The sequence below is a fragment of the Equus asinus genome, chromosome 18 (genome assembly GCF_041296235.1).
Source record: "Equus asinus isolate D_3611 breed Donkey chromosome 18, EquAss-T2T_v2, whole genome shotgun sequence".
NCBI classification, from domain to species: Eukaryota; Metazoa; Chordata; class Mammalia; order Perissodactyla; family Equidae; genus Equus; species Equus asinus.
Window position 1 is genome coordinate 37,780,060 of NC_091807.1, and position 26,930 is coordinate 37,806,989.

The following is a 26,930-nucleotide window of genomic DNA, read 5'->3' on the forward strand; positions in this document are numbered from 1 at the left end:
ACACCACAGAGGACCGTCTCAAACCGCTGGTTTTCAGAAGTCAGACGACTTGAGCTCATTTATATGAAAAAGCAGTCTCACTGACTTCAAAAAAGTAGAAGAGTACTTTGCTTTATTGACATCAAACAGAACTTTTTTTCTTCTACACGTTCTATATAACAGTAGCACAAGGGAGTTAAAAGCAGGAGGCATATTAAAACATAGCCACTTCTAAGCAGTCTGGATATTTCCTATCATAGAAAAGAAGAACCCTGCCCACAGATTCACATTAACATACACGGTACGTTAACATCAATCTCGGTACCGCACGCCGGGCAACGGGCATGTGTGCGTGCGGGGTTGCAGGCTGCAGCAAACTCGCGAACAACAGTGTTCGGGGGGCACCACGTGGGACACACGTGACAATGAGGAATGAGGCTAATCTAATCTTTTACAGCCAGGAGTGTGCGGGGGGGGGGGGGGGGGTCTCCAGGAGCCGCCTGGGGGGCTCCTGTGTGGTGCGGCCGTCTGTCCGGCAGGTCAGACACGCCCGTGGAGCCCCCACAACAGGGGCGTTCAGCACAGCCAGCCAGCCAGCCGACCGAAAATCAGAGCTGGAAAGAAACCGACGAGGAAGGCGGTTCCTCCACCTCGGTAATACTGTTTTTAGTCCAAAACTGAGGTTACTGGCTCTGGAGTTCAAAAAGCATTTTATGCCGTAAGAACGGAATGAGAGCAAGAAGATAGGCGTGTGGCCGCCCACGAGGACTGATGGAAGGACACATCTGGAGACATAAGGGCTGGTAAGATCACCGTTTTTTGTTTTAAAAACCAACCTTATTAATTTATACTCATTCCTCACAGACCAGACTATCCAATGATCTGAACATTTTGAACAGGTTTAAAGCAACAGTTGATACTGTGTTCATCTAGCAGAGATATTCTATTAAAACAAGAATCCCACTAAACTTTCTGGAACAGGCTGCGTGCCCTGCGGCCGCACATGAAGACAAAGGGCAGCTCCTCCGGCGTCCGCCTCCCCAGCTGGGGCCCCGAGCAATCATAGGTGGCTCAGCTCAGGACAAGGCAGACCCAATCCTGCCCGCGGTTTTGTCACCGAGGGGCCAACATCAGGAGCAAGGAGCCCAATGAAATGACTCCGACCCATCGTCCCTCTGACACCAGGCGCACTGAGGGGTGGACGGGTCACACATCCTAACCAACTTCATCCAGGGGGGAACACGCCCAAGCAGACGCCCGGCACGAATCAGGAGTCAGCAACCCCTTGCCTCTTGACAGCCCGCTCGGTCAATGTTCCGCCAGGCCACTGACAAATGAGCGAAGCTGACCAGTGTGGTGTCATTCTGTCCCCTCAGGGGAACATGACGATGGGACAAGAACCCCGCACAGGGCCCCAGTCTCCGTGGGCAGCAGACTAGGTCTTGCTCCGCCGGAGGAGTGTGGCTGAGGGGCTGTGGCTGCCCTGGAACTTGAGGCTCTGCAGGTTGACGTGGGCCCCGTGCTTGAGCAGCGTCTCCACTGTCTTGGCGTGCCGGCCCTGGGCAGCCAGGTGCAGCGCGCTGAGGCCCTGCTCGTCGGCCAGGTTGAGCACGTCAGCGCTGACCAGCTCCTCCACCACCTCCGAGTGCCCGCTGGCGGCGGCCAGGTGCAGCGCCGTCTGGTTCCGGGGCCCCCGGGCCAGCACATCGGCCTTCTCCTCCACGAGCAGCTTGACAGTCGCCAGGTGCCCGTTCCGGGAAGCCAGGTGCAGGGCAGTGCAGCCCTCCGCGGTCACTGCCTCCCTGCTGGCGCCGCGATGCAGGAGCAGCCTGGCGGTGCTCGTGTGCCCCGTCTCCGCGGCGACGTGCAGGGGCGTCTGCGCGAGCAGGTTGCGGACATTGATGTCGGACCGCAGGTCGATGAGGATGCGGGCCACGCGGTAGTGCCCCCGCTGGGCGGCCAGATGCAGGGGCGTCCTCCCGTCCAGCGTCTGGGCGTTCACGCTCACCCCCGGCTGTTTCGCCAGCAGCTTGACAATGGGCAGGTGGCCCTGCCAGGCGGCGTAGTGCAACGGCACCCAGGCGTCCTTCCCCTGCAGGCCCACGTCAACACCTCGGCGCAGCAGGATGCGCACGATGCTCTCCTGCCCGTGCTGGCAGGCCACGTGCATGGGCGTCCGGCCCTCGAAGTCCACCTCATTGATGGAGGCGTTCTTCTCCAGCAGCAGCCGCGTGCTGCACTCGTCCCCATTCTGGGCCGCGAAGTGGAGGGCCGTCCACTGGTCCTCATCCGTGGCATTGATGCTGATCTTCCGGGACAGCAGGAGCTCGACGACTCCCCGCACCCTCCTCTCCACGGCCAGGTGCAGGGGGGTGGAGCCCTTCCTGTTGGTCAGGTTGGGGTTGGCATTATTGAGGAGAAGCCACTTGACACACTCCTCCTGCCCGGCTTCCACAGCCAGGTGCAGCAGGCTGGCGCCACCGTCCAGGACCAGATCAACGTCCTGGGGCTGCAGGATCTTCATCAGCCTGCTGGTGTCCCCGTTCATGACGGCGTCCACGAGCTTCTTCTTCTGGATGTCTGTAGTGCTGAGATCTGCGGGCAGAGCAGACGCAGGGGTCAGGAGAGGCTGCTCGCCTGCAGGCTCCCCGAGGCCCCGCTGGTGTCCTAACGGGGCCCACACCTCCCCACGGCCGCCACGTCACTTTTCACCTGAAACTGCTTAAGTCTTGTGCTGTCTGCACTGATTTAATCTTGGGTCTAGCGGGGAGGGGGAGAGCTTGGGCAGGTCAGTTAACGTCTCCAAGGTGCTCTTTTGTCAATTTGCAAAACAGAAATCATTCTGGCCATCCTGTAGGGCCGTGATGAGATCAAGAATGTAAAACTCAGGCCCCTGCTGGTGCTCAGAAATGGCAGTGATTACCAACAGGAAGGGAGGGAGAGAGGGAGGGAGGGCACAGACCGGCGGAGCCCCCAGTCCACCCGAGAGCTCGTAGCTCCTACCCCAGCGACACCCCTCCAGGGCCCACCTGCCTGCTCCCAGCCCATCCTCCAAATGGTGGTTCTCGTCCCGGCAACACCACTAGAAAGTTTCCTGCGATAACCCTCAAAGGACTGAGTCTCCGATTTCAGGAGGACCCTTATTCGCCATGAAAAGGGTTTTTAACATAAAAACTCTCCTGCATTGTCTGGAGTCCTGATTCACATTGAACAATATGCCCTCGCAAGAAACACTGCCAAGGGGACTTGCCTGGGAGGGCGGGGTGCTGGGTGGAACTAAGAGAATGCCATCAACCCAGTCTGGACCTGGTGTTTTTACTGTGACTTCTGAGTTGGGCCAGGAATTGATCCTCCCTAAGTAGGAAGACGTCATCCAGACAGAAAGTTCTACATCTTTCTCCGAGGGAGACGGGGTATTTCTTTCCTTTTACCTCATCTTCACAGCTTACCTCCCGTCTGGCTGTCCAGCCAGAGCCTTCCCCATCTCTGTGTCTCCGTCTTTTCTCAACCCTAAATGCCCTCTTTCACCTCAAATTTTCCACTCTGAAAATCCCAGGAGGCCCACAGCATCCGGGAAAAGTGCTCCCTTCCTGGAGGAATTCCTCGATTCGTCAGGAAAAGCAAACATCCCCTCCTCCTGGTGTCTGCACCCCTTCCACGACCCTCCAGCACCGGGCCACCCCTGCAGTGCAGCCCCGAGCGTGAGCATCTGTCCTCCCCTCCCAGGGCTGCAGCCTCCTGAGAGGCAGGACGTGACCACAGCCCATCCTCGCAGGCAGCAGCGAGGGGCTACAGTAAGCACCAGCCCCCACACCCAAGGACCAGCGCTCAGGGCAGGGAAAGGGAAAAAAACACCCTCTAAAAAGAAAACCTATCAAAATTAACATCAGAAGACAGGATGAGCTAACTGAGAAGGGTCCCACCTAACAGGCAGCATAGAGACATATAGATGGGACCAGGGTCTAATAACCTCCCAGGATAAGTCACCCCTTACAATGCACAGGTGTAGTAGATGGGGACCCCAGAAACGAGAAAGCATGGGGCTATTTACCCAGCACTGTCTGAGAAAGGGGTGCAGGGCTGATATCAACAGAGAGAGATCTCCAGGGTGTGGGGTTCGATTCACCCACTGGGCTCCCTTGATGCAGCTTGGGGTTTTCAAGCTGCAAACCTGAGGTTGAAGCCTGCACTGGGTGTGGGCACAGGTAAGACCCCCCTCCCCCCGCCACGCACAAGCAGGTGCGTGGCACCATTCCCTTACACTTAAGTGACACCCCACAGAGCTGCCCAGCCAGTGTCCATCTGTGCTTTGTGCTCAGTGAACTAACTATGCCACTGACCCCCAAAACCAATTAGCGAAGGGAGGGAGAAAACAAAGAATTACTGCGTGGTCAAGAAACGGGGTGCCTGATCCTTTTTAGTCGCTCACGGACACCATACACCCTGCCCGCGCGCCCCAGCCCCATGATGAAGCTCATTCTTCCCCAGGGTGTGGGGTCCTTGCTCACCGCCCGTCGAAGGCTCCCGCTCAAAGGACAAGGACAGCGACCCTCTGGAGGAAAAGGCGGAGTCGACGGAGGACACCCCTGAAAGCCGCTTGCCGCTGTTGGCCGAGGGCAGCTTGGACTCGGAGGAGCTGCGGCTGAGCTCTTCCGGGCCCTCGAGGGTCTGAGAGATGCCGGAGTCCAGCTGAGACAACAGCTCGGAGAGGCTGCAGTCGGTATCGAAGGTCGGGGCAGAGGCTCGCTTGAGGGGCGCGGGCACGGGCACCTGCAAGGACGAGCAGAGGGAGGTGGCTGAGACCCCATCCACGACACGAGCGGGGAGGCAGAGGAAGAAGGGTGGATGGGAGGAAGGAAGGGGAACACGTGGGTGCACCGTAAGCCAAGCAGGGGACTCAACTCCCCGTTATCATCCGCGCGGCGCCAGGGAGCCCAAAGACAACGCGCTGGGTCCACCAACGGGAACGACATTGGAAGATAAAGTGGACTTGATAAAAACGGCAAGTCCAGCATCACGCTGCCAGGGCCCCACCTGCCCGGTGGCACGGCACAGAGCGCCATCCAGACAGAAGGCAGAACACAAATAAGCTGCCTAAGCGTGACGCCTGAGTGCTGGGCTGTGTCCGCCCAGCACGGGTTGGCAGGGTGAGAAACAGAGGAGGGAGCTGGGTCCCTGACCACCTGCGAGGCCTCCGTTGAGCCGTGCGAGTCTGGCTTGGGGGCCATGTGGACAAGGACGAGGAGTGGAGCCAGCACACGCCCCTCCATGTTCAGACGCTGAGTGCCCCACAGAGGTTTGCTTAGCTCCCAGCCTAACGCCAATGGCCTGGGACAAACGCCAGCACCAGAGAACATGTCAGGAAGTCAGCTTCTCAGGCTTCACCCAATGAGTCTCGTTACCTTACAGGTATTGGGTTAGGCCTGGCATAATTTCTTATCACATCTTACGTCACCGGTGTGGCACTCAGGGAACAAATCATTTATGAGCAGTTAAAAAGTGCCAGGCCCCCAAGCCATGAGTGCAAAGACCCCCAGACCCCACACCCACTCCCCCAACCGGGCCCAGCAGGGGCCTCCCATCCCCTGCTGCAAAGAGCAGCCAATGGCGGCATCTTAACGCCCAGCACAGGCCTGCACTGTTCATTTGTGACCACAGCCAGGGTGGGGATGGACGCAGTTGGGCAGAAAATGACTCTGGGGCCACCGAGGGTGGCCACAGGGCCTGCCCTCCTGCCACCAAGCACAGGACTCCCAGAACTGGTTCACCAGAGAAGCAAGCACGTGGCCTCCTGGCACAGGATGGAGCTCAGATGGCAGGTCCGAGCCACAGAACAGGGGTGAGGGGTCCAGGCTGGCAGGGGAGTGTGCAGAAAGGAGAGGCCCGGGGTTCGGAAAAGTCAACCCGAGGCCCATGCAGCAAAAAGAACGCCTGCGGGCGATGCCCATTACCTCGCTCTTGGGCGCAGGCGGCGTTTTCACGTCCAGATCTCGGGTCATCTCTTTCACCTCCTCGTCAGGCTTTTCACACAGGTCCTCGGTTTCAGAAGTAATTTCTTTTGGGGAGAAAACAAGAAAGGGCACGTCACTCAGAAAAGGACTCGTGAGTACAGCTCTACTGAAACGTGCAACCTTGGGGATGGAAGAAGCAACACCCTAAGGGCACACGTCTTGGTGGACTCGGTCTGCACCGCAATTCCCACGCTGCTGGCCCCCCGCTGAACTCACAGACAATCGCCTGGGGCCTCCGAATGGGCCAAACCAGGCCTCCCACCAGCAACCATCTGCAGGGTCAGACTCAAGCAGGAGCCACGCTGTTGCAGTTTCCAAAAATCCTCAGGGAAACATCAGGGGCCATCTGCCAGACCCACCAGCGGGAGTCCCCCTGATGGCCAGGCTGCCAGCACCCAGCACCTCATTCAGGTTGTTTCCCTGAGTATTGCTGTTTTGTTTTGTTTTTTTTTGCTGAGGAAGATTCACCCTGAGCTAACATTTGTTGCCAATCTTCCTCTTTTTTTGCTTGAGGAAGATTGGCCCTGAGTTAACATCTTGTGCCCATCTTCCTCTATTTCGTATGTGGGATGCTGCCACAGCTTGACTGATGAGTGGAGTAGGTCCATGCTCAGGATCCAAATTCGTGAACCCGGGCCACCAAAGCAGAACATGCAGAACTTTGACCACTTGGACAGGGGCCAGCCCCTTCCCCATGTGTTTTAAATGCAGTGATTGTCTTCATTTTCCTAAGGATCATTTTTCTAACCAAACAACACATCTGTTCCATGGGGACAAGACCCCAAGAGAAGTGCAAAGGAAGCCTCAGGCCAGCAGTCACAGCAGTCCCTAAAAGGCACATCGCTGCCTCGGACCCTGAACCACCAAGTATGGGCCCCTCCGGGCAGCAAGCCCAACCCCGGGCGGGGGGTAGGGGTGAGCGGCTGGAGCTGACCACGCAGTTCCTGTCACCCCATCCCAGTCCTGAGGGCTGGAGGGCCTCAGGCAGGTGCCAACCTGTTCGTGCAGGGCTCACCTGGGTGCACATGTCTCTGCACAGCCTTCCCCATCCGGCCTCCTCCCCACCCCATCCTGGTCATCAACTCTGTCCCCTGTGACACCAGCAGAACAATCTAACAGCAACATTCCAGGGAGCCCCGAGGCCGGGACCCCTCGGGTGGAGCGCTCACCTTGGAAGGTGGGCCGTTCGCGCGGATCCCCATGCCAGCATCTCTGCATGAGGCGTATGAGGTTCCCACAGGCGCGCGGCCTGGGTCTGCAGACGGGCGGCAGCTCCGGGCGGTGACCCTTCACCACTTTCACCATAATGTGCAGGATGTTCTTCTCATCTGCAAAGGAAACACGCCCGCGTCAGCACAGCTCTGCGGGGCTGGGGGCCGATTTCTCACCTCCGGGAGGAAAGGACGAGGAGCGCGCAGAGTGAAGCCCTCAATGTTCGTCCCCTGGAGCACTCCCCACCTGCACCCCACCACTGGGAGACCACGTGACTTCCTCTGCAAAGCACAGAGCTTTCTTTCATCCCTAGTCTTACAGGGCACGTGTGTTCTCTATTTTCCAGGTTTTAGCAACTACCTCTGATCTATCAAATGAAATCAGTGCATTGTATCACAGAGCAGATCTTTCTGGGCATGGAACTCAAAGGAAAACCGAGTTCAAAGGAGGAAAACATCGAATGAGACATGTTCCGCAGTGGGCAGTGCCTGCTGAAGGGAGAGGACACTTAGAAATCGTGGAGCCACATCATCCAGCCCCCAAGTGGACCCAAGCTCCCTGCAATGATGGACAAATGCCTGAATTCTGATGCCTACCTCTCCTCGGGGCACACAAATGGGGGCCTTCGCGCCCCACAATTCATAACGTGGGACCCCACCTGTCCTCCTTTCTAAACTCCATCACAAGCACGCCTGGACTCATTATTGCCGTCATCATCATCATCTTGGTCACAGACTGGGGGCGAAGGTGACCCCCGATGGGCCAGATTTCTGCTCTGCTCAGCCTAAAACCACACTGTCCATCAAGCTGCGTCTGAGCTCCTCGTTTCCAGCAGCCGTCCCCAGCCCCATGGTTCCCAGCATGCCCACGCGGGGGACCTCAGCGGGCAGCAGACGCAGAGCAGCAGGTGCGGGAAGTTGGCCCGGAGTCCCCGACGGCTGCCAGGACTGTATTCCCATGTTTTGTTTCACTTTCCCGTTAAACCTTGTGCAATAACCATCTGAGGTATCTACACATTATCTCCATGATAACTCAAGACGTCCAAAACCCAGCACGCCCTCTCAATAAAATGAAAGTAAATCCAACACCTGCAAGGCTTTCTACTGCCGAACACAGATGGAGAGAGTTCATGAGCCTCCTGTTCCTGCACCCTGCACTCCGCTATCTACCAAGCCACAGAGCACGCAGGCCTCGCCTCTTGGCCTTTATATCGTGAACCTGGCCTCGGGTGTTGCATCCGTCAGACAATTTCACGTCGGGCTGGCATGCTGCCACGCGAAAAAGAATTCAGACCACAGACCTCCATGGAGGCGGGCAGGGAGGGAGACGGGGGGTTGGTGGGAAGACAATAGAGACACAACTCTACACTGGCCCCAGTCTGCGCCTCAACCAGCAATGGGCACCCAGACCTGGGGGCCATGCATTTACTCTGATCTGCATTTTTAGGTATTTTTGGTCAAACCAGAAAATATCATGAGTAGCCCAGAGACGCCTGTAGAGGAAAAGGGAATCTTTCTCCAAAGAAGTGAAGAAGTGGTTGACTTTTACAATAAACCAAGTCAAGGCAGCAAAGCTTGGAGGACAGAAATCAGAACAGCGGCTGCCTGGAAGGGGGAAAGGATGCTACAGAGCTTGAGCCAGGTGGTGGCAACCTGGGTACACCCGTGGGTGTCAAAATCCACTCCACGATTCTAGAGACTGGTTGCCCGACCATGTGAACGTACTTCACATGACTGAACTGGACGCTTAGAAATGGTAACGATGGTCAGTTTTATGCTATGTGTATTTTACCACAATTAAACATTAGAAAATTAAAGAAGGACTAGCTAGGAAACAATCACAACGGGCAAATCCAGAGACAGAAAGCAGATGAGTGTTGCCAGGGGCCGGCGGTGGGGGAATGGGAGTGACTGCTTAATGGACGTGGGGTTTTCTTCTGGGGTGATGAGAATGTTCTGGAACTAGAGAGTGGTGATGACTATATAACACTGTGAATGTACTTAATGCTGCTGAGTTGTACACTTCCAATGGTTAAAGTGATAAATTTTATGTGATGTGTATTATATCTCACACAACACAAGAATTAGCTGGCACCTAAAAAAATAATCCAGTGAACAGACCCCTGCAGACCGGTGCCTTTTCCTGGATGGGAATGACACCACAGGAGCACTTTGTCAGCATATACAAAAGCCCACGATGAGGTGGGCTGTGGGTCTCCATGTGGACCTCTTGGGCAGGACAGAGCAACCTCACCACGGGAGAGAGTGCCCTCCGTGGCTCCAGGAGAGCCGGACCACTGCCCCAAGTCCAGGCCACTCACCTGCAAATGGCTTCTTCTGGGTCAGCACGCCCCACATCACGATGGCGAAGCTGGAAGGAAATCGGGCACGTCAGTGTCTGTGAACCTCTTTACATAAGGTCACGAGATCTCACGCTCAGCCACAAGCTTGAAGAAAACCACTCCAGAGTCTCGGAGAGAAAGATGACACCAAGACTTTCTCGTGAATTTTTTAAATGAGCAAACACTCTTATTGTGGGTCACACCACATCCATAGCTCAGAGGCTAAACAGACAAAACCCTGCCAACTGAGACCTAAGTTCCAGCAGCACGAGGGGTCCCCCAGAAGGATGCTGTTCTGTGACTAGACCATCGGCTCGCGGGAGAACGCCCATGCCTCCCAAATTCACCACCGTCTTCTCGCAAGCACTGAGCCTCAAAATGCTGACTACAGCTCTGGGTGTTGCGAGCAACCTGCTCACGGAGATTCCATCAGAGGGCTACTGAAGACAGCACACAGCAAAACGAGGTGGTGATCCCGCTGAGCCTCCCAAGGCCCTGTCTCGGTTGTTGGAAATTATCCACATATATGCGTAATATATAAAATCACTCGATACTACAAAAAAGAGCTCAATCTGACACTTTTAAAAAAAAAAAAACAAAACCAGGAGTGCACACCTTGAGCCAACACCCTGTGCTGAGTTGACGGTGGCTGTTTAGAGAGAGGCAAGAATTCTTCCTTGAAAACTGAAATCTGCAAGTTCAAAAGTTGAAACGCTCAACTCTAAAATAAACAGGGAATCTTATTGTCCCCAAACTCGACAAGCTGTGACTGGCCCTTGAAGATCCCTTCACCAGCAGATGTACAGCTAAAGCCCAGCTAAACACACGCACAATGGTGACTGTCAAACCAGTCCACCGGGACTCCAGGCGGTGGGTGGCGATGACAAGAAAGCCGAGATCGAGTGCTCAGGGCTCAGGGTCACAGTTACCGTGTGTAAGACGAGAACCACAAGGAGGGGCTGAGGGCAGGCCCGCACACTCCCTCTCTCTGTTCTTCTCCTAGGAGTCTGAGTGACTAAGACCTTTACAATTTCGGAAAGGAAGGCATCGGATGACTCGTGGCTTATCCTCCAGGACATAAATCCCACGGACGGTGTTTTGTGAACAGTCCCCAGCACGTCTGCACTCCTCTGTCAGAGGTAAGTGACACTTGGGAGAATAGATGCTGGCCCAGAGGGGACTGGATTTCAGAGAGCCCGAATCCACATGCATACAGACATGCAGACTGCTTAAAGCCGCAGGTTTTCAGCAGATAAGCTGTAAAAACCCACGTTTCTTAAAAATACTAGAGCTTTCACAGTGTGCAAGCAGCCAGTCTAGTTACATAACTGGCTCCAATCATTAACATTCTGCATCCTTGGCCAGCAGCACCCACAGGAGACAGCGGTCTCTTGTCTACCTGAGGTGGCCTGCAACAACCAGCTCAAAACCCCAAACCCTTTCATTTGGACTGAACCTCATGTCTGATGGCACCAAGGGGCCTCTGGGAAAAGCACCATTCAGAGCATGAAGAATCGTTCAGAGCTTAAGAATCGAGGTACAAGCCCCCCGCGGGGCCAGGCACGCAAGGGCTCCGGGGGCTGCACACCTGTCACACACCTGTACACGTCGTGCTTGGTGTCGAAGAGCCGGCTCTTCTCTCGGATGCGCTCTGGAGGGAGGTAGGCGATGGTGCCAAAGAGGCCGTCCATGCTGAGGTCGTGCGAGTGGGACAGCCCATTGCACTTGGCCAGCCCAAAATCGGAAATCTGTAACAGAGCAGTGGGAAGGAGGCTCAGCGAGCTGCTACTCTAGATGCTTTATTAACACCTCCCCTCTGCAGTGTTGGAGGGCGCACTCCCCAACACGACCGTACCAGCACAGTCGGGAATCAGCCCCTGAGAGCCATCACCTGAGCTCCCCCGGGCAGGCAGGCAGGCAGGCACAATTGGCTTAGAAAGAACGAAGCCTGAAGCCATCAAGAGCTTGATGCATGGGGGAAAAGGTGACACTTTAAGGAAGGAATTCACTAGAGGGAGAGAACTCCAGAAGAAATATAATCCTACTTCTGTCAGGCACAAAGTCTGCCATTGTGGTCGACAGCCCCCAAGGGCACGAAGGGAAAAGGCAGCCCTGAGAGTTCTCAGACAACACGTGAGAAGCCGGGTGCTAGAGCAGCGGTTACACAATCGCCCCAGCTGGGCAGGCGGGCAAGTGGCAGCAGGTTCCTTAAGGGGAAGTCCAAGTGCCTTAAAGGGAAGGGCACCTTCAGAAGCCCTTCAAAGCAAGCAAAACACACCACACAACCTGGTCCTCCATCTGCACCGTTTCGGGATCTAGACACTTGCTGGCTCCTTCACCAAACGTGCATCTCCTCCACCACAGGCCCACCGCCTGAGGGGCACCTGGACCCAGCTGCTCAGACCCACTCCTCCGCCTCCTCGTCTCCTCTGGGCAAAGGTCTCCAGAAAGCTCCTGGAACCCATGGATGGGGGAAGCAAGCCATCCCGGACTCCCCAAGGGGCGCAGGCTCTGCCTCCAGCTCCCCACCTCCTGGTGTGAACCAGGCCCCCCCAGAAGCCGCGTGTGTGGGATTGGGCCACACTTGCTGGCAGTAAGGGACTCAGGATGCCCATGGAAAATGGCCCCTTTGGATGCTCCTTCAAGGCTTACGGATTTTTTTAAGACTTCTAATTAACTCTGGGGCTCCTCCTCAAACACACCTACAGAGGGATAGGAAACGGGGCTGAGTCAGGCCCTGGGTTCTGGGCTCACGGTGCCCATGGGTGAGCCAACAGCCTGGCGCCACCACCACGGAGCACGGGGAGAACTTAGGACTGGTGACTCGGTCCTTCAAGGGCTCTCTGATCACATCTGCTGGGAGGTGATGGGAAGGAAGCTCGCCAGACTGGACCCGGCTTCCATTTCTGCAGCCAGGCTGTGCCAGGACTGGCGTGGGTCTACAGAGTGGTCTGGCCCACTCTGGGCCCCTGGCAAGGTCTGTTCTCTGGTCTTCAAGAAACTCCTCACACTGGAAGGGACATCACCCCGAGTCTGCAGATCGGTAAAGCAGCTCGGGGCTGGGGAATCTCAAAACAAGTTTCAGCTCAAAACTCTCAGCAGCTTGAACCTTTTAAGATTCAGAAATGAAGATGGACTGGAATGCAGGGATCCTGGTACCCACTGCCCCCCTTGCTGGCAGCTTTTTCTCTTCATTTCTGCCATTTTCAGACAAAGTCAGCCACTTGAAAATATATTTGGTGAAGGAAAATAAGCATGAATTCTATGTAACAGCTCTGGCATCAAAAAGCAAACTCGGAAATCAGAATTCTCTGATGGCTGCCAACTCCCGACCCTGCAGGGTGTCTGTTCCGTTCTCTCTCACCTGTCCTGCCCAGGGCCTGCCTTGTCTGCCCCCCGCTTCCTCGACAGGAGGACACCACACAATCCCTGGGAACAGCAAATGCCCTATAATTTACAAATGCATTTCCCTGTTAGCATCCGCCTCAGTAGTGCCCAGAGCTGAGCACTCACAGGTGCCCCCCAAGATGTGGGCCCTTCACCTTCCAGGTCCAGCTGGATGGGACTAACGAGGGGCATGGTCAGGGCTGTGCTGCCCCAGAGACAACGGCCATTTCAGACCCCAGGAGAACAGGACCCTCAGCATCCCTCTGAACATAGTCTGGTCTGAGCAAACTGGGCCAGAAGTAGCCTGAGATTTTAAGTCAAGTTATCTCATTTTCAACTTGAAATGGGTTTACTACCACTACGTGAAAATTACTATTTTAATATTTATATCTAGTATATTTAATATTCATATCAAGCATCAATCGATTATGAAGCATCTTAGTACACTTGGCAAAGTAGGTGGTTGCTGGGAAATTCTCAGTTCCGATCATCCTATCTAGGGACAGAAAGGGAGTCTTGAGAGGCACAAGGGATGGGGGTGGACTGACAACTGATGATTTCAAGATTTCCAATTACAGTTTTATTGCCTGAAATAACCACTGACTATCTGCCTAGAATTCCGGGAAGATCAACGGGGAGCACCAGCTGACCTGGAGCCCCCGCTGCCTCCCTGCCCCCAAGTCAGCTACTTCTGAGAAGGAAAGAAACGTGTTATGCAAATACATTTTCTGTTTGTCTGCAGCCGCGTGAGGCAGTCACCTAGGCACTGCTGGTCCTGGGCCTCCAGGAGCTCGGGAAGCCGGGCGGGTGTCTGCCTCTGCCCAGTCATCACTCTGCTTTCTGTCCTCGGAGACCGGTCCACACAGGCTTTGCCCCCTCCCTTTCTCAGCCTCCCAGGATCCTTCAGAAAGGGCCACTCGGCTCCCTAAGGAGTCTCCGCCATTTACTAAAACTGCCCTGACGGGCCAGGCCTGCCAAGTCAGGTGTTTATAACACAGGAGGAAGAGGAACGTGTTCCAGCTGGGCAATGCAGAAATGACCGACAAGGAATGCAAGCCACCCGTGGGCCAGACAGAGAACAACACTCGTTTTCCTTTTGTAGTTTTTTGGTGAGGAAGATTGGCCCTGAGCTAACATCTGTGCCAGTCTTCCTCTATTTTGTATGTGGGACACCGCCACAGCGTGGCTTGATGAGTGGTGTGCAGGTCCGCTCCCCACCTCCTAACCTGCAAACCCTGTGCCACCAAAGCAGAGCACACGAACTTAACCACTACGCCACTGGACAGCCCTCAGTACTTGTTCTCCTAGTGAGCAAGTATTAAGTGCCTGCTGTGTACCCAGCCCTGCGGACAACTCCACAATGAAGGTTAACATCCTCAGCATGGAAAAGATGACTACCTACTGGCCACAAAATACCTACACCAACGGCACCAACCCTCACCCAGCACTTCCCCAGGCCAGGCACTGAGCTAACAAGCACTTTCTCATCACGGGACCCCTTACAATGACAGAGAGGGATTACCAGCAGGGGACACAGTGGGGGAGGGGGCTGTGCTCCGAAGGAGGACACCTAGAAGAAAGATGTCACTGTGATCCTCTCAGGGACCCATCTTCCCCCCCAACCCCAAACATCCCACACGACGCGTTAGCAGAGCAGCAGAGAGAGTGGAAAGGGAATGAACTGAGATAAAAGCCCAGCCAGGCCAATGTCCACCTGTGACTCTGGAGAGACACCTCAAAGGGACATGGCTGCAGACATACCCGTCTGAGGATCTGGTGAGCCTCCCACGGTGGCCTCCCTAAGCACGTTCCAAGCAGCCTCTAATGACAACAGCAGTTCAGCATCCTTAAAGACGAGGGTAAGGCCCTCACGCACCCTCCATCCTAATCCGCCTATGCCTCCTGCTTGCCCTCCCCCAACACCCCAGAATTTCCCATGACTTTCGTTGGGCTGGTTCCTACACACAAAGGCTCTTCTCCTGCCCGCGCCCTCACTCCTGAGCAGGAAAGCTTGACACTCTCTGAAGACCCAGTCCCACCCAGTAACATCCCCCCAACCCCAAGGGGCTGCCTGGACACCTACTGCCCGCTACCCACTCTGCCCTCGTGACACCGAGGGCCACATGATATTTGTGAGCATCTCATATACGGCAGCAGGTCAGGGGGCTCTGGAGGGCGCAGACCCGGTTCCAACCTCTGCTCGATGACCTACAACTGGGGGACAGAGGCCCGTGCGTTAACCCCTGCGAGCCGCAGGCCCCCGCCCCAGGGAACCTTGCTTTGCAGACTGGGGCAGCTCCTGAGGTGGGGCCCCTGGCACACAGCAGGGACCTGTCATTATCTCCTGTTTCATGTATATATTCAAGTCTGAGACCAAAGGCTTCACTCTCCACGTGGTGACCACGGGACTGCACACTCCTAGTGACAACTCTGTGATGTTTTCAGGGGTACGGGACGACCAAGCGGAAGGAGGCAGGATGCCCTGGAATCCTGGAACTCCAGCACAGACTTGGGACCACCACAGTGCCGACTCAAACCAAACCTTCAGAGCTTGCCTCCATTCTCTGGGTTTCCTGCTTCACTCAGCAGGAGAGCACTTTCGTCTTGCGCTAAAATCTTACTACTGAGGGACAACTTGTAACTACTGTCCGACATGAAAATGCACTTCCCCACCCACCCCAGGCTGGCTCGGCGGGCAGCGCTGCACCTGCTGCAAACTCCGGGCTCAGGGAGCGGCTGTGTGCATGTGTGCATGCCAGCAGGCCCCACCCCTCCTCTTACAGGTGAGGAAACTGAGGCCCAGCGAGAGCCAGGGGCAGAGCCAGGCTGAGTTCAGGCCCTGCCTGCTCCTCAGGCCAACAGGGAGGGGTCCTGCAAGCCGTGTGCAGCCCCAAATAGCAGTCAGAGTGTCAGAGCAGCGGGCGAGCCCCTGCTGAACCGGGAGGGTTTTGGGCCATCACTCCTGGGTCCTGCATGCACTCACAGGCCCACACACTCTCCTGAGTGGAAGGGAAAGGGCCGGGGCACCTCATCTCATGGGCCAGCACAGAACCCCGGGCCTCCCGAGGGTGCGAACGTCACGGCATGGGAAAAAGCCCTGTCGTGTGCCCCCCAGGGTGTGGGCAACAGGACAACCCTGGACACAAAGGCCTCCCAAAGGAGAGACATGTTTAAAGAAATACAACCTAACGACATTAATAATTGCCAAGTGCAGGTGGCCACCCCTGGGAGTGACCCGTGTTCATAAGGGTCCGTGTTCCAGATGCACATATTGGGGTGTTTATAGCAAGCATGACAAGACTGGGGAGTCCTGTGCTGAGAGAGGCCTTTGCTTCAAGTTCTTCTCGCAACAACTTTCCCCTCTTCCACCCTCAAACTGACCTTAAGGTTCGACCCCTCAACACCATGTTTCCCTGCCTTCCGAAAGCACTCCCCACGCCGGCTGCCCGGTGCCCACCCAGGGCACCATCGAGTCCCTACCTTGACATGGTAGTGGGCGTCCAGCAGGATGTTCGCGGGCTTGAGGTCCAGGTGGAGCAGAGGCGGGGACATGCAGTGCAGGAAGTTCATGCCCACCGCGGTCTCGTGGACGATGCGGAAGCGCAGATCCCACGGCAGCGGCTCGGAGGCCAGCAGCTTCTCCAGGGAGCCCGTCTCCATGTACTCCATGACCAGGCCCACGGGTTCCTGGCAGATGCCGTACACGGGCAGAATGTAGCGAAACTTGGCCATCTCCATCTTCTTGGCTTCCTCCAGAAGTTCCATGCGCTCCCTGGAAAAGTTTGAAGACATGAGGGACACGCAGTGGTCACCTGGCCACCAACGCAGAGCACCGTGGCCAAGGGACAACCAGCTCCACACGGCTGAGAAAATTACTAAAAGGCACCCATGTGTGTGCAAGTGCAGGCACATGCACGCACACACAGAGCTCACTTTAACGTCAATCAAATTCTGGGTCTTCCAAAGTCTTCATTCCCACAGCTATTCAAACACACGTGTGCACGGTGGGGTGATTATAAGAGAGAAGGAAAGAAATTCTAATGATTACCTGAAACCCTCAGGGAGCACTGAGCCAGTGCATGACCCGGGGCCTTAGAATGAGGAAGTCGACGCTGACAAGCCCTTTTCTTGGGTTGAAGGAAGAAAAGTTTAGGTTCAACTAAAAGTTGTAACAAATTATCCATCCAGAGAACCCAGCTCACCTTCTTCATTAAGCCCAGCACTCTAGCTGGGCCCCCATTCCTGAATCCAACCTCACACTTAAATTAATGGCACATTAGTCTAAATCTGGGGTCTGCAGACTGCTGTCCAAAGCTACCTTTTTTTTAAACCATTTTTTATTGTAGCAAAATATACATAATATACTATGTCTCATTTTAACCATTCCTAAGGGTCAAAAGCATCATGATCATTCACAATGTTGTGCAACCACCACCACTGTCCACACCCAACACTTTTTCATCATCCCCAACAAAAACTCTGCCCCCCCTCAACAATCACTCCTTCCTCCCAGCCCCTCGTAACCTTTCTTCTGCTTGCAGCCTCTATGAACTTGCCTCAGCATGATGTGTTCAAGATTCATCCATGTTGCAGCCTAATCAAAACTTCATGTCTTTTTATGGCTGCATAATATTCCATTGGATGGATGGGCCACATTTTGTTGATCCATTCGTCTGTTGACGGACACTTGGGTTGTTTCTACCTTTTGGCTATTGTGACTAATGCTGTACATTTGTACACAGAGGTGTATGAATAACTGTTCAGGTCCCTGCTTTCAATTCTCTGGGATAGAGACCTAGGAGCACAATTACTGGGTCATGTGAGAGTCCCTATTTAACCTTTTGAGAAGCTGTCAAATGCTGTCCACAGCCCACCTCCTTTCTGTAAAGAAACTTCAACTGGAAAACAGTCTCCCCCACCCACGTCCACATGGGCTGTGGCTGCTCTCCCACTCACAGCAGAGACGAGAGCTGCCACGCAGACCCTATGGCCTGCAGAGCCTGAAATATTTACCCTCTCACCCTTCACAGAAAGTTTGCCAACCCTGGTCTAAGGTCACTTCCTGTTGCAGCCCATGGATTTACAAAACCAGAATCCCAGTGTCATGGTCTGTGTTAGCATCACGGGTCAAAAGTCCCACAGTGCATCCAGGGAAAAAGGCTGAATCCCAGAAGACAGGGCTCGACCACGTGCAATCTAGGTCAGCAGATCTCAAACACGGGCACAGGAGAAAACACCCCGGAACCAGCTGAAATGCAGATTCCCAGGCCCCGGGGCTTGGCCAGTATCTCAGCCCCTCTGCCTGCCTGTCCAACCCCTGTAGCTGGGAGCCGAGACCTTTAGGAGCACACACTAAGGGGCTGCACAGTGGTGTCTCAGGGATCCCTGGGTGTAGACCAGTGATCGTCATATACAGGTGACTTTGTCCCCCAGGGACACTGGGCGCTGTCTGGAGACATTTTGGTTGTCACAGCTGGGGGCTGCTCCTGGCATCCAGCAGGTGAGGCCTGGGATGCTGCTCAGTATCCTAAAGGCATAACACAGGCCCCAAGGCAAAGAACCATCCAGCCCAAAATGACAACAGTGCCAAGTCTGAGAACCTCTGGTATAGACTGAGCTAATGCATTTCAGCCAAATTTAAAATAAACTACGACAGTCTAGAATCACCCACTTAAGTACTCCCAGAGTTTACTTTAATTTTAACCTGTTTCTACAATCAACTAATATTCGACAAGGGAGCCAAGAACACCACAAACAGTGCTGGGAAAATGGAGAAACACATGCAGAACGACGAAACTGGATCCCTCTCTCACACCACTCACAGAACCTAACTCAAAATGGATCACAGACTCAAACATAAGCCCTGATACCATAAAACATAGAAGAAAACATAGGGAAGAAGCTCAGTGACATTGTTCTCGGCAAAGATATTTTGGACATGATGCCAAAAGCACAAAAAACAAAAGCAAAATTCAACAAATGGGACAACATCGAACTCAAAAGCTTGTGCACAGCAAAGAAACAATTAACAAAATGAAAAGGCAGACTACGAAACGGGAGAAATGTTTTGCAAATCACGTTATCAGATAAGGGGTTAATATCCAAAAATATATAAAGAACTAACACAATGACAACAAGAACAATCCAATAAAAAATAGGCAGAAGAACTAAATAGGCATTTTTCCAAGGAAGATATCAAACAGCCACCAGGCAGATGAAAAGATGCTCAACATCACTAAACATCAGGGAAATACAAATCAAAACCACAATGAGCTATCACCTCACATCTGTTAGAATGGCCACTGTCAGGAAGACAAGAGATAACCAGTGCTGGTGAGGATGTGTGAAGAGAGAACCCTTATACACTACACGTGGGAATACAAATTGGTGCAAACGTTAGGGAAAACAATATGAGCATCCTCAAAAAATTACAAATAGACCTACTGTACAATCCAGCAATTCCACTTCTGGGAATATACCCAAAGGAAATGAAAAAAGGAATTCAGTGAGATATATACATCCTCATGTTTACCGCAGCATTAACCACAATAGCCAAGATATGGAAACAACCCAAATGCCCATCAACAGATGAATGGATAAAAAAGCCGCGCTGTATCTATAATGGAGTATTATTCAGCCACGAGAAAGGACAAATTGTCATTTGTGACAACATGGATGGACCTTGAGCACATTATGCCAAGTGAAATAACTCAGAGAAAGATAAGTACTGTATGATCTCACTTATATGTGGAGTCTAAAAAAAATCAAACATAGTTAAAAAAAAAAAAAAAAACCACCACCACGGTAAAACGGTGGTTACCAGGGGATGCAGGTCAGGGGATATGACTGATGGTGTTTAAGGAGACAAACTTGTAACAAGTACTAAAATGGCCACAGAGATTTAACATACAGCTTATTAAACATAGAAAATAATATAATATGTACTGTGATAAATATCATTACAATGGCAACCATATTACAATATAGAAATGTATCAAAGTAACACGATGTGCACCTTAAGTTTACACAATGTTACTTGTCAAATATATCCAATTAAAAACATTAATTTGTTTCTTCTGGAGATCGGGTTTCTGGTGGGTGCTGAGGAACCTGCTTCCTAATAAGCTCCTACAGGAAAAGTCCTGAACCATATGCCCAGACATGCCCTCGTCAAGCTGGGAACCGCGTAGCTCCGCTGTCCGGACACTGCCATGCAGGCAGCAAGCTGGGGTGGCCCCGGGGACTCCCCCAGAATGCAGATTCCAGCACAGGCAGCCAGTTCCCACTGCAGGGGCTCTTCTGGAGCCTGGATGTACCTGCCCACATCCCCCACCCAAACCTGCACCTGCTCCCATTTCCCAGCCTGCTGGAGAGTCCAAAACTGCACCAACAAAACGAGTCTGTTTCTTACTGATTTGATCTCCTCTTCGAGACTACAACATGCTCCCAGCTGCCCTTACGGTTACGGAAACATTTTCCAGGGAGGAAGGCTAGCGGGCAAGGAGGAGCCTCAGATTACACTGTTTACGGCCTCAGATTACACTGTTTACGGCACGCTGCAGCACCTGAGCTCTGCTTGCACTGAGCACAAAGCACTCAGGGTGGGCACCCTCCCCCGACCCCCCGCTGGTCGATGTGGAGAAGCAGGAAGCCGGCAGACACAGAGCACATTTTCCAGAGAGAATCATTAAGACTCCATGACTGACTGGATGTGGAGGAGAGAGAGGCAGCAAGGACGACCCTGGATCTCCACCAGGAGTCATTGGGTGGGGGTCAAGAGCTTGGTTTTGAACAGGCTCAAGGAGCAAAGAATCCCACTGGCCTTAGAAATAAGTGAAACAAGAATCAAGAGCGAATCATGACATGATGATAAAACAAACCTGAGTCTAACATGGCTTGCTTTCTTAGCATCTGGTTAAAGGGCCAATTAATGGAAAGCAAGACGTCCACAAGAGTGCCACGCCAGCCTCTGGCGGTCCCTGGACAGGGCCAAAGAGCTGCTCCCTCCCTCGGGTGGAAACTCTGGACTGACAGGTTCTAGTACCTCATCCAGGTGGGCCAGCCCCTCCCCACAGCCTCGGCCCGCTTGGCCAGGCCCCGAGACCACATGGAGGCAGACCTCAACCCTGTGCCCAGTCTCCAGGCATCTGGAAGAGGAAAGGGCTGGGTGCCAACGTCAAGCAGCCTTTAAAACGAAGCCGGTCATTTAAGAAGGAGAGAGAACATGACACCCGTGGGCCATCTTCTTTCTCCTACACTATACTGCTGCATACAACCGCCGCTTCTCACAACAGTCACTCACTCCCCAGCTGTTGCAATTGGGGCTCAGTTCCAGCTGTTGCTTCTGCTTCCTGTTAAGTATCAGTTTTGTGACTTGTCTTTTCCTACTGCTTTTAGTTTCTTTTAAAGTGGCCAGCACCCCCCCCCCCACCAGTGTATGTCCTTCGAGGGACACTGCGCTCACATGGCACTGGCATGTGTCCTGCTGCAGGATGGAGACCCACTTCCAGTGGGAGACAGTGTGAGGCTCCCCTCCCGGTCCTCAGGTTTTCGCCAACTGACAGTTCAGGTGTTTACAGCCTGGCCGTGCACAAGGCTCATTTTCCCCTGTAAGTAGACATCCTGAGAACGAGCCTTCCACACCAACCCTGACTGATAACAAACACGTATTTTACAATTGCATTAAGTGGAAGCTCTGAGCCACTCTGCAAATAAAGTGTTTCCTTCCATTTGCCCAATGGGCTTCATACATAAACCCAGGGTGACTTCTGACTGCCGAGCTCATTAGCGACTCCAGAGCCATGCTGGCAGATTGCTGGTCTCTCCCCACACCGCATCGAGGTAGGCAAGTTCGCTGCTCTCTCCCAGGCCCCAGGTCCTTCCACAGAACAGACCCCATTTACCTTAGTCAAAAAAACAAAAGGGCCGGCCGGTGCTGGTCTGCTCCGGAAAGCTGATCAAGGCTGGAACGTTCTGAGAGAGCTCAGACCCTCACCGGAACACATGCCAGGCAGGCTTTGCACAACTGATCATTTCGTCGAGGAAAACCAGCTATCCTGGAAAATCAGTCATCGTTTCCAGGAACAAAATTACCTCCTTCATGACAGCTCAATCAGAAATGCCTCAGAGCAGAGAGGACCCCACCCGCCTGTTGCCAGGCCTCCCCAGTGTGAGAAAGCGGGTCCCGGGATCGCCCAGCGGGAAGTTTAAGGGGACAGGAGGTAAGCTGCTTGGCACAGGCCTGGGGAACAAGGTTGGCCAGGGCCCCCTAAATGCCAGTACTGGTTGTGTTCAGAAAGGTGGGCACAAAAAAAATGTTCATCCTGTTTCGATTTTAGTAATCCCCGAGCTCAAACCCAGCCGCCTCCATCCTCTGGCCTTTCTTCAATTGCTCCTGGACACCCCGCTGGGACGTGCCTCCCCCAAACCCTCCCTGCTGGTTGCCAATGGCTTCGGGCAGCCTCAGCCTTTCCCCTATTGATGTCCCCGGCAGCATTTGCAATTCAATAAGCCTGAACCGGGCCCTCTCCAGGAGCCGAGGAAAAAGACCGAAAAAGACTCCTGGTGCAGAAAGCAACCAGCAACTGTTTTTTAGTCAATGGCAATTATTTTTTTTAAATACACTTTTCCTCGAAGCCGTGTTTCTGGTTCACATTGATGACAACACAAAAGGAACTGTAGATCCATGACTATGATTACCATTATTATTTTAGGACCTGGAGAGATTTTCCAGCAGTGCCAGGGCCCAAGTGCTGGGTGGGGACCCTGGAGCGCACAGTCCTGGTCCTGGTGGCACCATCATCAACTCCCATCCTTTATTGTTAGGAGGGAAGTTCAAGGCCACTCGAATCCACTGACATCAGTCTTCATTAAAACAACCTAAAAATCATGACGGGCTAAAAGCGTCCCTACAATTAGGCATAATTCAGTAGGACCGGCGTCACGGTTCTCTTCGGTCATCATTTCAGAAATGTCTCCTCCGCCCGCTTGGGGAGAGTCATTAATTGTGTTTCCCAGCAGGAATGGAGAAAGCGCCCCCACCTCTGGACCCCCTCTTGGTCCTAGATGGAAAATATCTGGGCATTAACAGGACCAAGTTGGGGTTCCATGTGTTAAAGCTACTGTCTCAAGAGCACTTACATTATTCCACTTTTCGTTCTCATTTAGGGCTGTATCTCCCCCATCCCAGGAGGGCATCGGGGGTAGGGAGAAACATCAGAAATATCACCAGACCGATCATTTCTAAGAGACGCTTTCTGGAGACGCTCCGGGGTTCTCCTCCCGGCTCAGTCACAAATTCCAAAGACAGTCCGAGCGCTCAGCAAGTCGAGGCTTCCCCTTCTGGAAGCATTTCTCCGGGAAAAAAGGCGAGAACGGGCCCAGGATGCAGTCTAGGAAGGCAGAGAAGCAGTCAACTGCAGGGAGAGGAAAGACTCGGTGCAGAGAGAGCTCGGAAGGTGGGGGACCCAGAGGGAGAGCGGGCCCCCTGTGGGAGAGGCAGAGGGAAGTGGCTTGGCCATCTGCTAGCGGAGCCTTCGGCAAGGCCTGCCCGGCGCGCGCCAATCCAATGACGTTCCCTGGGAGCCTCCAAGGGGTTCCCACACTGCTATTTTTAAAACTGACAAGAATCGGGCTTGTCCGATCATCAGCTTGTACTTACAAACCCTGGGTTTGCTCAGGCTCGTCCCGACCAGCCGGTGCCCATCTCACTGGAGCTGCTGGGGCCGCCGCCTGGGCCAGGCCCTCAGCTACGCAGAGCCTCCTCTGAGCCCGAGGGAACGAAGAGATGGGGCCTCTGGGGTCACCTGTTCTTGTCTAAATGGAATGTCCCCACCCCTAGACTCTGCCTTGGCCCCCAAGACCCCCTAATGAGGGCCAGCCAGGGAGCCACGTCTCCTCAAAGCCAGCAGACATGCCCTTAAGGAGCAGGAAACAGATCAATGGGGCGTCTCTTGTGGACTCTCCGAAGGTCCCCTTGGAAGCCCCCCTGGCAGGCGTTTCTCTGCTCCTTGGGATCTTTGAGAAGTGTAGGGTGCTGTGCAGCCCCTGACGTTTCCCACACTGAAGTACATGCTCACATGGTCCCGGGCGGCTGCTGGGGATCACGCCCCGCTGTGGCCAAAGGGTGGCATAAGGCTGAGGGAAGGGCAGGAGCAGGGGACCAGGGGACCCCGGCCTGCCTGGAGGGACAAGCAGCCAATGAAAATCAGCCTGGCCTACACCTGTACCTGCGGTGGGTCCCCAAGTAACACATGGAGGGGGCCACAAATGACTCCATGTGCCCTGGGAAAGGAAAGGCCCAGCCCTCGTGGCACTGGTGAGAGATGCCATCCTTCAAGACAGCCAGGAGGGGCCCACAGCCCCGGGGGGCTGCCCCCAGGAAAGTCCTATTCCCCACTCCAGGGAACATCTTGCAAACAGCGGGGTGACGATGGGAGGCAGCTCCCTGAAAGCGCACTGAGGCCAAACTGCCAGAATTTGGCAGGATGAGCAGCACAACTCTTCCAAGGTCTGGATGCAACCCTGCAGGATTGCGATGCGACCAGTTTCTCTTGCCCTGCGGCGGGAGCGACACAAATTCCTCTCAGGACCTGAAGCTGAATACACTCAATAATTAACCCAGTTTTCTTTACAAAGAACCGAGGTTTGACCATCTTCTCAAAAAATCACCCACTGCTGCCAACGCAGAACTCCAGCCCGCCCTACCCGGCCCGGCAAAGTGCAGGAGGTGGATTGCTTCCTGTTCAGTGATGGTGACCGGGACCTAGCCACCCAGGACAAGCCACCACCTGCCTAGTTCGGGCAGGGCAGGAAAAGACTTCCAATTAAAGGACAAAACACTTTTCAACCAGACTATGCAACATCCTAAGTGACGCGCCTCCAATGGAGAAACCCTACCTGCCACTGGGCCACCCAAGAAACAAGGGCCTGGTGGCTGGAAATAACAGATTCTAAAGATGCAGGCTGATGAGTCAGCCTGGGGCCAGGTTTGTTTACTTTGCCCTTCCAATACCAGAAATTGGTGTTAAAACTGCCCCGATGAATAAAACTCGCTTGGACTGGAAGATTCCATCAGACAAATGTCCCGGGGAGTGTAAAAATACCCCTAGGGCAAGGTCTTGCCTTTCAGGATCTAACCACTGGCTGGTATTCAAAGTGGTTTGGATTCCATCAAAACAACCACAGTGCCCCTCCCGGCATGAGATGTTCCCAGGATACGTGGCACAGCGAGGGGAGGAAGGGTTTGCACAGCTTCACAAGCATCTCACCTTTGAGTTACTTATATTTTTATGACACTTGTCACCACTCTGATTAAGTTTCCAAGGAACACAGGGGTTGAGGCTTGTAACAAAAACTGCAATAGCTCTACCGTGTAAGCGCCTAGGCCAGGACACAAACGCAAAGGCAGAGAGTGCGGGGGCCTCTTCTCCCCAGGGCCTGTTCAGTGTTGCTGGCCGTGGCAGCACACACTGCCATCCTTCTGTATACCTCAGTCCTGGGGACGCACACAGCCACCCCAGAGATGGGCATCCCCACCATGCTCCAGGGGAAAAGCTGGGTTTTGGAGGCCCCATCACTTAACAAGCTGCGGATCAGAAATCGGGTCTCTGAGACAGCAAAGGCTATGTGGAGTTTAAAAGGAGCTGCTGCTCTGAGTCTGTGAGCTTCCAGGCCTGGCTGTATCAGAGGGATTTCCATACTGAACGCAAACACAACCTAACTTCTAAGCAGAATACAAAATCACCATACAAGTAATTTAAATGTGCTCCACTGAAAAACTCACACGTAAATTATTATTATTAAAACGCAACCACATACGGCGAAATCCAAAAAAGGGAGCTGCTTCTGGACACCATCCTCCCAGCGCTACCCCTAAATCACGCACAGACCATGATCGACCGAGGGAATTTAACTGGAGCGGCTCTGCGTCCTTTGCAATTGTCTTTATTAACTTGAGCACCCCCGTTAGGAAGGGATAGGCAAGTTGCGTCCAGGCTTTCGGACAGGGAAACGGGGGGTCAGGAGGGCGCCATGGCACGGCCACGAAGCGGGTTAACGCAAGGCCCCTCCCCAGAGGCTCGGCCTCGAAATTAAGCCAGCTAAAACGAGGGCGTGAGGCGAGGAAGCACTGGGCGGAACGAGCCCCCCGGGCCACCTCCCCGACCCCACGGCCAGGCCCACGGCCCGGAGAGCCGACGCGCAAGTGCCCGGGCGCCGAGGGAGCCTGGGCCAAGCAAGCCAGCGCTTCCGACCGAAATAATTACCGTCTTACACCAATTTGTGTTTCAACGCAAATTACTAAGTAAGTCGAACGGAGTCTCACTCACTCACAAAGCCCAGATCCCCACACGGCAATTTCTCTAAGCCGGGCGCAGACCGCAGCGCCCAGGTGGGTCCCGGGCGGGCCGGACGCGCCTCTGGTGGCCGCGACCCTGAAAATCTGGGGCCTCACGGGAAGCCAGGTGGCCCCACCAGGCACCCTACAGCGTCTCGGCCAAACGCGAGCCCCCGAGGTGCCCCCCAGGAGCCAGAGCCCGGGGACCGGAGCTCACCAAACCAGTCCCCGCGTCCCTGCGGCCGCGCAACCCGCGCTGACTCCGCCTGGGGCTCACGGCCGCGCCCGGCGCTCGGTTTGCCTCGGAGACCACTCAGGAGGAGAGAAGGAGAACCCCGGAATCCAAGCCCCCCGACCCCGGCCCGCCGCCGCGAGGCCCTCCCGGCCGGCCGCCCAGCGCCGCGACGCCCCCGCCCGGGCCGCTGACCTGTCGTCGACGTGCAGGCTGGGCGAGCACTTGATGGCGAGCCACGTCTTCCAGTGGACGTGGCGCACCTTGTACACCTGCCCGAAGCCCCCCGAGCCGACCTTCTCCCAGCCCGCGAACTCGCCCGCGTCGAAGGTGCGCAGCAGCCCGAGGGCCCACGGGCTCCCGCTCTCCCCCTCCATCGCGCGCGTCTCGCCGCCGCCGGCCCGCCGCGGCCGCCCAGGTGCCCAGGTGCGC

At 54.5% G+C, this 26,930-nt stretch overlaps 1 protein-coding gene across 1 annotated transcript; it reads right to left on the minus strand.

Moving 5' to 3' along the window:
- Window positions 1–82: 82 nt before the first annotated feature.
- Window positions 83–26,930, minus strand: RIPK4 (receptor interacting serine/threonine kinase 4). The gene is made up of 8 exons (XM_044750939.2): window positions 26,694–26,930; window positions 16,411–16,702; window positions 11,143–11,291; window positions 9,523–9,572; window positions 7,160–7,318; window positions 5,931–6,034; window positions 4,488–4,749; window positions 83–2,574 (listed from the first exon to the last, which is right to left on the minus strand). Exons 1-8 carry the CDS (start codon window positions 26,873–26,875, stop codon window positions 1,415–1,417), a joined length of 2,358 nt encoding a protein of 785 aa, XP_044606874.2. The 5' UTR covers window positions 26,876–26,930; the 3' UTR covers window positions 83–1,414.

Coding starts and splice junctions, on each gene's coding strand:
- RIPK4 (XM_044750939.2), bottom strand. CDS start 26,875: ATGGAGGGGGAGAGCGGGAGCCCGTGGGCCCTCGGGCTGCTGCGCACC. Junction 11,292..16,410: donor ACGCCCACTACCATGTCAAG/GTAGGGACTCGA, acceptor GCTCTGTTACAG/ATTTCCGATTTTGGGCTGGC. Junction 4,750..5,930: donor CGCCTGCGCCCAAGAGCGAG/GTAATGGGCATC, acceptor TCGTCCTTGCAG/GTGCCCGTGCCCGCGCCCCT.